The 12,746-nt window shown below is 31.6% G+C and overlaps 1 protein-coding gene across 1 annotated transcript; it reads right to left on the bottom strand.

Annotated features, from left to right (window-relative positions):
- Positions 1–5,288: 5,288 nt before the first annotated feature.
- LOC143078408 (carbohydrate sulfotransferase 13-like) lies at positions 5,289–9,154 on the bottom strand. Its single transcript, XM_076253281.1, has 2 exons — positions 9,013–9,154; positions 5,289–6,621 (listed from the first exon to the last, which is right to left on the bottom strand). The coding sequence occupies exons 1-2, from the start codon at positions 9,146–9,148 to the stop codon at positions 5,561–5,563; spliced, it is 1,197 nt and encodes a 398-aa protein (XP_076109396.1). The 5' UTR covers positions 9,149–9,154; the 3' UTR covers positions 5,289–5,560.
- Between the last annotated feature and the right edge of the window lie 3,592 nt (positions 9,155–12,746).

The following is a 12,746-nucleotide window of genomic DNA, read 5'->3' on the forward strand; positions in this document are numbered from 1 at the left end:
CAGTAGTATACCGCTGTTCAAAACTCATAAATCCATGGACAAAAAACAAAATCGGGGTAACAAACTAAAACTGAGGGAAACGCATTAAATATAAGAGAACAACGACACAACATTAAAATGTAACACACACACACACACACACACAAACGGACTAAGCATTAGACAAAATCCTATGAGAATAACAAATATAACATCAAAATCAAATACATGAATTTGGGATAGATAAGTACCGTGACACGTCTTATAGAAATGTGAATTCACACTCAAAAATAAGAGAAAACAAACGACACAACGGAAACACAACGTTAAAATGTAACACACACAGAAACGAACTATAATATAACAATGGCCATATTCCTGACTTGGTACAGGACATTTTTAAAGGAAAAAATGGTGGGTTGAACCTGGTTTTGTGGCATGCCAAACCTCCCTCTTTTATGGCCATATGAAATACAACATTAAAATGACAACACAACATTACAGGACTACAATATAAATAAATAGAAGAACACAATTGACAAACAAACACACGAATAATAAGAACAACAGCAATATCTTAACTTTATTAGCTCGTTATATTTATAAATGATTGAAAATATCGTCTGGCCGTGTATCACAAAAGAACACAATCTGCTTTTACAAACCTTCCTACTTTGTCAAGCAACGATTTCTCGAGAGATTTGTACTGTGATACTAATCGCTATCCTTCTCTCTTTTTGATATTTTACTAGATAACATTTGAGTATACTGTTTTACATTTGAAGCTGTCATCAAAGAAATATTAAAGTTTGATATTTTGTCTTTACTTAGAAATTCTCGTAAATATAGGGTCTGTCGAACCCTTTCAAAAACATTAACTGCTCCAAGACATGTCTTGTTGAGATTCTTATAATAATACAGATCGTTTGCAATCTGAAGCAATTCTTCATTTAAATTGCGCTCAACGCTTAATTGCTTCATATCAGTATTCCCAAGTTAATTAAATACATGATGCACATCATCCCCAAAAGTTTCCATTTTTTCTATTATTTTATAATCAATTTCACATGGTCTACAATGTTGATGTATAGGACTAAAATGATTCCCAAGAAGACGAGGTTTGTAATCATATGTATCCACAACATATTATAAAAACATTGCAAATGAGACGTCATGTCCACTTTGCATACTTTCGAATGATGCATTCTTCCTGTACTTGCTTATAATTTTAGTTCCATATACATTCCAGTAATGTGGATTTGGATACAAGAATTTGTCAACATATCAAGAAAGGAGCCTAGAATCCGGGTCTCTAACAAATAAGACTGAAAGCGCTGATTTAGAGATTTTTTTCACATCTCCATCCCTGTACTCCGGTGATATTTTTGGCAAATCCATCTTATATACAAGAGACATGTCTGTCAGATTTGTGACGATCTTATTTTCTAAAGACAGAAAAATTCTTTTCCAGAACGTACATCCAACTTTCTGCACAAAAACAAAAAAGAAAGTTGTTTTCTCTGTTGAATAATAGATATTTCTTTTTTGTCTGTGTCAGCTTCGTTTTTGGTTATATAGTCTTGACTTGCAAGTATCGTGCAAAACATGTATTCGTTGGCTATACGTTTTTGAATCCAATCTTTTTGCTTTCTTTGTAACTGTGAAATAAAAAAACACCAATTATTTAATTACACCAACAGTTTGAAACATCATTTACATAAGGGAAGCACGAATCATCTTTTGTTCTAGAAGTTGTAGTTTTATACAATAGTAAACAGCAGAAATTCTATCACTTAATATGTTGTTTGTGACAATTATAAATTCTTAATAATTCAAAATAGATCTATAAAAGATATGTTTACACGTTTGATTTATTTTGCCCTTAAATAAGTTGATTTCACAATATTTTCTCAACCCAATTCTACACTTAAATGCTACAACCAGTCTGTGTCTAATGTCAACTCTCAAACTATGTTTATGATTTAAATGATGCATTTGTTTATTTGACTTTTAAAATTTTTAGTCTCTATTGCACCTTTTTGGTTTTTTTTTCTCATTTTTCCTATTTGTAACCTGGAAAATGAACAATAAAAAAAAGTTCATTCAAGACACAATGGTTCATTATCTGATGTGGACGAAAATGAAATAACACCATAACAATTTCGTGCATCCGAGCGCTTACCTGTATTTAAATTCAGCATGAAGACTCAGACCCATATGTTTAAAACCTAATACGAATACAACTGCATACCAAATGAGATGTATTTATAACTAGTGGTTCCTTTAAACTAACCTTATACCGAATAAACTCATTATAGATACCAGGATTGAAATTTTGTAATTGTGCCAAATGTACGTGTCATCTACAAAAAACTCTTCAGCGACGCTCGAATAATTTTTTTTAAAAAGGCCAAATAAAGTCGAAGAGCTCTTCATTGTTAATGAATTGTATGCCTAGGCTAAGGGCGATAACTTCAAAAATTATTTCTAATTACAGGATCAACTATTGTATTGGCAAATAAAATGATCATGGGATAAGTAAAATAACAAAAATACCGAACTTAGAGGAAAATTCAAAACGGAAAATCCCATTCCCCTGACAGGTATTTCGTTTATGAAGTTTATATAAAAATATATATCCTAGAACGGAAATATCATTTGCACTACTATCTTTTCCAAAGGTGAAAATGAAGTGCTATGCAGAATATTTTCAACATTAATATGCTCTGAAGTTATGAGAGTTTAATCGTATACTGAAATTATGTACTAGTCAAAATAATTATAAAACAGCGTTTCAATACCGTCATTGTCATGTTTGGACTGATATTTTGAATTAATTGAATGTAGTTTGAATCAAATATTCCTTACATAAGTGCGTTATTGTTTGTGATCTTCTGTACTGTCTGTTGTTGACGTTTTTGTTCAGAGATTTGCATGTTGTGTCCCTTATTATATATTTTGTTTGCGCGTTTCTCTCTGATGAGTGTTCTTGCATGTGTTTGTGCTGTATTTCTGTCACGTAGTGGTGATGTATTTCTCTCAATTTTAGTTTGTGACCCGGATTTTTTCTCTCTCACTCGATTCATGACTTTTGAACAGTGGTAAACTGTTATTGGCTTTATTTATAGCAAAACATATTCCTAAAGAAAGTAACTGAATTTGCGTGGAATGATTAACCACATGACACTACAGGACAAACAAAGCTTCGACATTAGCGACGTAATCAATGACAAAAGAATGTTTTAAACATTTTTTTAAGTTTTTGTATGTTATAAAAAGGAAGGCGCCAATAAAGAAACTAGTATCAGTAAAGGTTTAATGAAGACTAGTAATGTTTATTAATTTATCACAATAAATCCAGATAACACTTAAATTGTTGTCTGTGTAATAATAGTACACAGTTTTGAAAACTTTTCATTGATCATTGTTTCAAGTTTAAACACCATCAGTATCTTTTTGGTTACATGTTTATACTGTATGTATCTGTTATGTAGAGAAACATGAATTAGAATATGTCCCTGAAAAATATTCAACTCGTTCTTATTCTTTGTTTCTGTTTATTTCATAAGGACCTAGATTACATCCGGTTTCCCATATATTATCCTTTTAGGACACCGATTTAGAATAGAAAATTATCTCACATGTTTGTACATATGATTGGCTTGGACTTGGACTTATCTTATTGATATCGTAACAGTTATAGCTAGAAAGAATAATGAGTTGTTAGCAAATTTCATGAGTGTTTCATTTTTATTAAATATCTTACTCTGAATGTCCCAAAAAATGTTGCTGACATGGTCAAAAGAAAATTAGAAAGAATTAAAGAAATAACGTAACCCTCCTCCAAAGTTCAGTGCTACTTAATTTTTTATGTTGTATATTTATATATTGGTATAATGTGACTTTGCGTTTTGTGTTGTTTTTTTTTTGCAGTTTTATACTAAATTTGTGTCAAAGATGTTTGTCTATTATAATGATGTATGTATATAATTTTTGACGGTTGTGTTTGCTTAACATCCAGTGACAAATATGACAAAAAATTGAGAATGGAAATGGGGAATGTGTCAAAGAGACAACGACCCAACCATAGAAAAAACAACAGTAGAAGGTTACCAACAGGTCTTCAATGTAGCGAGAAATTCTCGCACACGGAGGCGTTCTTCAGCTGGCCCCTCAACAAATATATATTAGTTCAGTGATAATGAACGCCATACTAATTTCCAAATTGTACACAAGAAACTAAAATTAAAATAATACAAGACTAACAAAGGCCAGATGCTCCTGACTTGGGACAGGTGCAAAAATGCGGCGGGTTAAACATGTTTATGAGATCTCAACCCTCCCCCTATACCTCTAGCCAATGTAGAAAAGTAAACGCGTAACAATACGCACATTTAAAATTCAGTTCAAGAGAAGTCCGAGACTGATATCAGAAGATGTAACCAAAGAAAATAAAGAAAATTACAATAATACATAAATAACAACAGACTACTAGCAGTTAGCTGACATGCCAGCTCCAGACTTCAATTAAACTGATTGAAAGATTATGTCTTTATCATATGGATATCAGGCACAATCCTTCCCGTTAGGGGTTTAGTATCCTACCATCACAACATATATGAGAAGAACACCAAGTCATCATGCCAACAACTGGTTCTTGAATAAATGTGTTTAATTCCAATGCAAAGACCCAATAAGTGAATCAATATTAACGCCAAAATATGCAATCTTTAATGACCTGACAACAGTGTCGTAACTATATCCCTTCATAGTAAGTCTATTTAAAGGTTTTGTTAGTTTCTGAGGTGAATACTAACATTTTTGTGCTTTATCAGGATATTTCCATAAAAATTGGATGTGAAATACCTGAACGTATAGGAAGTCTGCATGTTGAGCTATATTTACGAATGATGTCCTTATACCGATGATAAAATTTAGTAAAAGTTTTGACTAGTTTTGATAACTTGCATGGTTTTATGATAATACACTATATATCTATCATGCGAACGAAAGAAACGAAACTAATAAATGAGTTAAATACAAGCCAACACAACAAATTCAAAGAATCAGATTGGTCTACATTGTTATAGGTTTGTTCAGCATACGTATGTTCGACTGCCCGTGACCTTCTTTGTAATTTGCCAAATAACTAGTGACGACCTGTAATTGCACAGACAATTCCTTTTATATATTCGAGAAGATTTGATTTGATTTCTACGGAGAGTTTTTATATGAATGTGTGTATCCTATCCTTCCAACAAACAATTCGTTTGGGATATTATATATTACTTGACACAATAAAAAAGGAATTTTAACTGTACAAATATTCTGTAATCGTGATTGAAACAACAATTCTCTTGTGACAAATATGATCTAATACCTTTTCAGAACTGTTAAAGCTGCACTGTTCCTCTTATATTCATGATTTCCTTGATAACTGATCATTTACTTCAAATGTTACATTATTCAAGTCTAATGACAACCGCTTTTTCTCTGCAAGGTTGTTTTAATTTATTGTTAAAGCTTCAGAACAGCTGCTAAATTTATAAATTAATTCACTTGTTATTTTGTATACTAATTATTAATGATTAAAAATATCGTCTGGGCGTGTATTATATCCGAACAGAACACAATCTGCTTTCACAAACCTTTCTATTTTGTCAAGCAGCGATTTCCCAAGATATTTGTACTGTGATACTAATCGCTGTCGCCTCTCTCCTTTTGATATTGTATTAGATAACATTTGGGTATACTGTTTTACATTTGAAGCTGTCAGCGAGGAAATATTAAAGTTGGATATTTTGTCTTTACTAAGAAATCCTCGTAAATATAGGGTCTGTCGGACCCTTTCAAAGACATTAACTGACCCAAGACATGTTTTGTTGAGATTCTTATAATAATGCAGATCGTTTGCAATTTGAAGCAATTCTTCATTAAAGTTGCGTCCAACGCTTAATTGCTTTATATGAATTTCCCCGAGTTCATTCAATACATGATTTACATCATCCCCAAACGTTTCCATTTTTCCTATTATTTTATAATCAATTTCACATGGTCTACAATGTTGATGTATAGGACTAAAATGATCATCAAGAAGGCGTGGTTTGTATTCATAAGTATCTACAACATATTCTACAAACTCGGCAAATGTGACGTCATATCCACATTCCATACTTTCTACTGTGGCGTTCTTCCTGTACTTTCTAATAATTTTTGCTCCATATACACTCCAGTAATGTGGATTTGGATATAAGAATTTGTCAATATATCCAGAAAAGAGCCTAGAATACGGGTCTCTAACAAATAAGACTGAAAGCGCTGATTTAGAGAAATTTTTCACATCACCATCCCTGTACTCCTGTGATATTTTTGGCAAATCCATCTTATGTACAAGAGACATGTCTGTCAGATTTGTGACGAACTTGTTTTCTAGATATAGAAAAATTCTTTTCCAAAAAGTACATCCAACTTTCTGCACAAAACAAAAAAGAAAGTTGTTTTGTTTGTTGTACAAAAGATATTTCCTTTTGGTCTGTTTCAACTTCGCTTTTTGGTGATATAGTCTTGACTTGCAAGCTTGGTGCAAAACATGTATTCGCTGGCTATAAGATTTTGAATCCAATCTTTTTGCTTTCTTTGTAACTATGAAATAAAAATACATTTAATTACACCAACAGTTCAACGTATCATTTTCACAAGGGATGCACGAATCATCTTTTATTTTAGATGTTGTAGTTTCATACAATAGCAAACACCAAAAATTCTATGACTTAATATGTTGTTTGTGACACTTGTATCTGCTTTATAATTCAAAATAGATCTACAACAAATATGTTTACACGTTTGTTTTGATTTGCCTAAAATAAGTGGATTTTACAATACTAACTTACTATCGATATTTTTCAACCCAATTCTACTTTAAAGCTTCCACCAGTCTATGACTAAAGTGAAGAATTGTCAACTCTCAATCCATGTTTATGATTGAAATGATGCATTTCCAAATTTGTTTTTATAAATTATATATAAGTGTTAAAACCACATTTGATAACTTCTAACGTCTTATTAAAATTTCAACCGTGCAGCTATGGATTGGGATTCACAAATGTTTAGTCTCTAAAGCACCTTTCTTGTGTTTTTCATTTTTGTAACCTGGAGGAAAAATAAAGGCAACAGTAGTATACCGCTGTTCAAAACTCGTAAATCGAAAATTACTTATCAGAAAACAAGACATAATTAGTGATTTTCTGATATGAACGAAAATGAAAATAACTTCATAACAATTTCGAAGATCCCCGCGACTATCTGAGTTTACATTCAGCATAAATACTTTAATCCACATGTTAAAAAATACTCATACAACTGAATACCAAATGAGATTTATCTATAACAAGTGGTTCCTTTTAACTGACCTCACACCACTGACATTATGTTTGCGACATGCCGGGCCATCAACTATTGAGGAATAAAGAGATCCAATAGTTATTTCTTTTGTTTTAGAAACATTTTTGCTTGGTACTTTAAAACTTATCTAATACGGGATAACAATAATTCTTCAGACAAATTTCCCAATTCTTAGCTACAATTTTAAATCTATTTCGTGAAGTTTCAAACGCAAACTGTCTCGACAAAAAAAAGTTGTGTTTTATTTATTTATGCTGTCTAAAAACATTAATCTATTGTTTCCGTTCTACAAAACTTGAATTCTTTTCTCACAAATATTTGTGTGTCCATGTATTCTCGCAGTTATTAATTCACCAATGCATATTTAATTTACACAAGAAGTAATAACTAGAGATTAAGAGATTTAAAACAATCCCCCTTAGTCGGATGATTTTAATTCGGTTGTCTTTATCAAAATGGGTTATATATGATGATAACAACAGATGCATGTTTGTAATGTAAATAGTTTTGTTGTTTAAAAAGAGTGTTTAAGTTATTTAGAAAAATAAAAGTTGGAAAGTGTAATAGATCCTTTAAGTTCATTTTTAAAAATTGTTTCGGGAAGACATCATGATTGGACTTTTTGAGTTGTGTTTTCACGAAGTGCTAAAAATAACACGTTTGCCAGTTACCCAAGTAATTCTGAGTTATGATCTTATAACAGGTTGTTTTTTTTTTGTATTAATTCCAAGTATAGATTGGTTCTATGCCGGGACAAATGAGCTCTTGTAAAGCATGAATAGTTCTTGATAGAGGGTTGCTGCTCACAAGGAAGCTATTAAACCAAGAGTTCCAAATGGTGAAGTTGAAATCATCCCTTCGTAAATTTTACGGACGCCATCACGAGTTGGTTGACCGTTATGGAATAACCGTTTCACAAATGATATCGGATATGTTCCTTACGTCGTAACTACAATCCCCTTCCCTTTCATGAATGTGACCTACCGAATTAGACTATTTACCGGATTTGTTATCACATAAGCAACACGACGGGTGCCGCATGTGGAGCAGGATCTGCGTACCCTTCCGGAGCACCTGAGATCACCCCTAGTTTTTTGGTGGTTTCGTGTTGTTTATTCTTTAGTTTTCTATGTTGTGTCGTGTGTGCCGTTGTTTGTTTGTCTTTTTCATTTTTAGCCATGGCGTTGTCAGTTTGGTTTTAGATTTATGAGTTTGACTGTCCCTTTGGTATCTTTCGTCCCTCTTTTTTGAAAGGTATAAAGTTTGAATTTTTCGAAAGAAAATAATTATTGACACTGATCGTTTATAAAAATGATTTTAATAAAGTCAAAGATTAAATACATTTCCCACATAACAATATGCTCTATTGCTAGCCCTTTTTGTTAATGAAATTGTATGTCCTTCTTAACTGCAAACAAATAATTTCTAATTACAGGAGCAATTATGGTATTGGCAAATAAACTAATTATATGTGAAAAGTAAAATAACAAAAATACCTAACTCTGCGATTCCATGAGTGAGAGTTACCTGACAGGTATTTTAATTCCAAATTAAGTGTTTCAACATATATGTATAACGTATCTTTTATTAACACATTACTTGGCTTTGATTTTTTTTTCAATTGAAACTTACCTGTCGTATTTTTATCAGAATCTCCTCTTTTGTGTGTTGACTTTTGTTGTTGATGATTATCAATACAAAATATTTGAATAATAATCATTATAGAAGCGATGGTAAGAACGACCACACTGGTCTTCTTACAATACATTATTAAATCTCTTATCAACAAATATGACTTCAATAATATTAACCTGTCATATATATAATAAAGTGAGATAATGTACGCTTATTAATGTTAAATTATCTAAAGTATTGTAGAGTTGGAGACTTATATTGCATTTTAAGATAAAGAACTTGCAAAGATCTTCAAACGATAATTCTAGAGGCTAAGTTCAGACTTAACATAAATGATCTTGATGGTTTGTATCTAAATATGGTGTCACTTACAAAAAATTATCAGCTGTAAGAATATTCAGTACTATTTATTAGCAAGATGTTCTGGGCTGGTAAGGACATTTCCAAGTATAAACCTAGGATTTGAATTTTCCATCTGATTTTGAGATCAGGTTACTAATCCAAGCGTTAATATAAAAGCAACTTACAAAGGAATAACAGTTTTACTGGTTGATCAATTGAAGAAATAGATTCAAAATGTAAATTGAATTTGTGTTCTGTCTATCGATATCTTTAAAGGAAAGTCTTTAATGCCGAGCTGGCAGGGACCTGCATACTAGCAACGATAAGAGAATACATGAGAATTCCTTGCTACTAGTCACACGATATATGTGGAAAGAATGGTATGGAATATGAATCTTTTCAACGACATTTAATCTTTATGACAAGTCTATGTGTGCCTCATCATAACAATACTAAACTTTTAAAATTAAACTTAAACCTTTCTGTCCATTTAATCCAATATGTTCTATATATGGAAATGCCTGTACAAATCGGGAACATGCGTTGTTTTCCATTCGTTTGGTATGTTTGAGCTTTGGATTTTGGCATTTTTATAAGGTCTTGCATTGGAGTTCGGTATTTTTGCTATTTTGTCATGATTTTATGAATATTTTGTACCACATTTTTATTTTGAAAGGATCAAACCAAACTTTTATGGTAAAAATGTCACCACAATGAAGGGATGGCTAAACATTTTAATTTTTTTTTTACTTAATAAAGTTATTATGCAAAGCATCACAAATATTTTTTTTAAGATTAAAACAGAACTTGATTGAAAGAAAAAAGCATGAAATACAGCTATCCACTGATTGGATAATTTTTAAAATTCCAATTCCTCCAGTCTAAGCTATAATCTTAAAAAGATCAGATTATGTAAATAGTTGCTTTGTTGCTCAAGAAATGATTAAGTCACCAATGGGTGTATACATCTTTCTCAAGAAAGAGTATGATGATATTGGTCTACTCCTGTATGTCAAATTTTGCCTATTTTCTCTGATTTGTTGCTGAACAGGTTTTCATGACAATCATATGACAATCAAAACTCACTGATGACTTTTATTGTTGAAATAAATATATAAGGCAGTAAAAATATTTCAAATCCTTCCTGAATAGTTTCTGCATAAAACACTTCTCTGTACTTATACATCCCATCAGTGTGTTAATGTATAAATTCTTGTATTCCAGTCTTTCATTTTTACTAATTTGCTTTGTTTATATGCCTTTTTGTGTTCCTTTGTTTTTATAGTGATTAAGATTATAACACAATGTTGACTGCTGTACCCCAATTTTGATATTTCCACCTGTTATGTTTGTTTGTTTCGTTCACACACCTTTGTCAATATAATGGAATATTATGCGACTGTGATACAAGCAAGAGGTTTAGCTGGCTATAAAACCAGTTTTAATCCATCATTTTCTACACAAGAAAATGCCCGTACCAAGTCAGGGAAAATGACAGTTGTTATCGATTCGTTTGATGTATTTAAGCTTTTGATTTTGACATTTGATTAGGGACTATCCATTTTGAATTTTCCATGGCGTTTGGTATTTTTGGTATTTTACTTTTTTCTCAACAATACTTTTCATTTTAGATTTTTTCACCATATGAGTAACCATTGAGCAGAGCATTACATGCATTTGAAATGTGAAAACCAGAATAATATTGGTTAACAGTATTGTGTAAAGTTTTTCAAAAGTTTCCAGTCTACCTATATACACAAATATGAAAGTTAACTGAACTACTGGGTGTTGGGTAGTTTACAGCTTACAGTGTTTTCTATATAATTTTCTATCTGTTTTCTGCTTATATTTATGTAATTTGGTGTTGATATCAAACCTTAAGCTATGTACTTCATATATATCTTGTCTTGAACATCTAATCCTGATTCATGGTTTTGCATTTGTTAACTAACCAAACATCAAAGGCAAAGATTGTTGAGAGCACATCAACACATCAAAAGAACAACACTAGAGATATTCCAATAAAGGGCTGCGCTTTAGCGCATGATACGCCCGTTGCTCTTTTAACTCGTCTTCTATGCTTTAAATGAATTTATATGATCAACTAGAAATATATATACAAATCAAAAGGGATGTTACATTAATATATTCACCAAAGTTTCATAAAATCCCCCTTTTTTAAGTATAAAAATTCATTACTTAAGAAAACGTAAAATCTAAAATTTATAAAAATGGAAAGGGAGCTTATGTCAATAGATATAAACAATTTATCAAAGTTGCATAAAATTTTGTGAAAGTGTTAGTTATTGTCCCAAAATTGGAAAATCCCCCCTTTTTTAAGCATAAAAATTCATAACATGGAAATGTACAATCTGAAATTTATAAAAATTGAAAGGGAGCTTACATCAATAGATATAAACAATTCACCAAAGTTTCATGGACATTGGTGAAAGCCTTTTTGAGTTATTGTCCGAAGTGTTGAAAATTCCCCCTTTTTTTTATGAATAAAGCCCCATAAATCCAAAACTTAAAATCTGAAATTTATAAAAATTGAAAGGGAGCTTACATCAATAGATATAAACAATTCACCAAAGTTTCATGGACATTGGTGAAAGCCTTTTTGAGTTATTGTCCGAAGTGTTGAAAATCCCCCTTTTTTTATGAATAAAGCCCCATAAATCCAAAACTTAAAATCTGAAATTTATAAAAATTGAAAGGGAGCTTACATCAATAGATATAAACAATTCACCAAAGATTCATGGACATTGGTGAAAGCCTTTTTGAGTTATTGTCCGAAGTGTTGAGAATCCCCCCTTTTTTATGAATAAAGCCCCATAAATCCAAAACTTAAAATCTGAAATTACAAAAAAACAATAGATATAAACAATTCACTTAAGTTTCATGGAAATTGGTGAAAGTGTTTTTGAGTTATTGTCCAAAGTGTGGACGACGGACGGACAGACGGACGGACGGACAGATGGACGGACAGACGGACGGACGGACAACGGTATACCATAATACGTCCCGTCTAAAAGACGACGGGCGTATAAAAAGACAAAATCAGAATTTACAATACTTTACAACAAGAATTCTGTTCATGAATTTATTTCAAATCATTCTTGATCCGACACCAAAAAGAATGAAATATTTATTAATGCAATGTTATATTACACTTTCTTATTAAATAATGAATGCACTTTTTTCTTATTGAATTTCCTTCAGGTGAAACTTTTAACATAATAAGAAACCAAGCATTTATGTTTGAAAACTCTATTGAGACAACATGCCCCATGAAAGTCCTTTGCTTTTGGTCTAATACATTCACCAACTTCTTAATTTTCAGTTTAGCACACCTATATGATGTGACACAATAACAATTAAGCCATAGA

The sequence above is a fragment of the Mytilus galloprovincialis genome, chromosome 6 (genome assembly GCF_965363235.1).
Source record: "Mytilus galloprovincialis chromosome 6, xbMytGall1.hap1.1, whole genome shotgun sequence".
Taxonomy (NCBI): domain Eukaryota; kingdom Metazoa; phylum Mollusca; class Bivalvia; order Mytilida; family Mytilidae; genus Mytilus; species Mytilus galloprovincialis.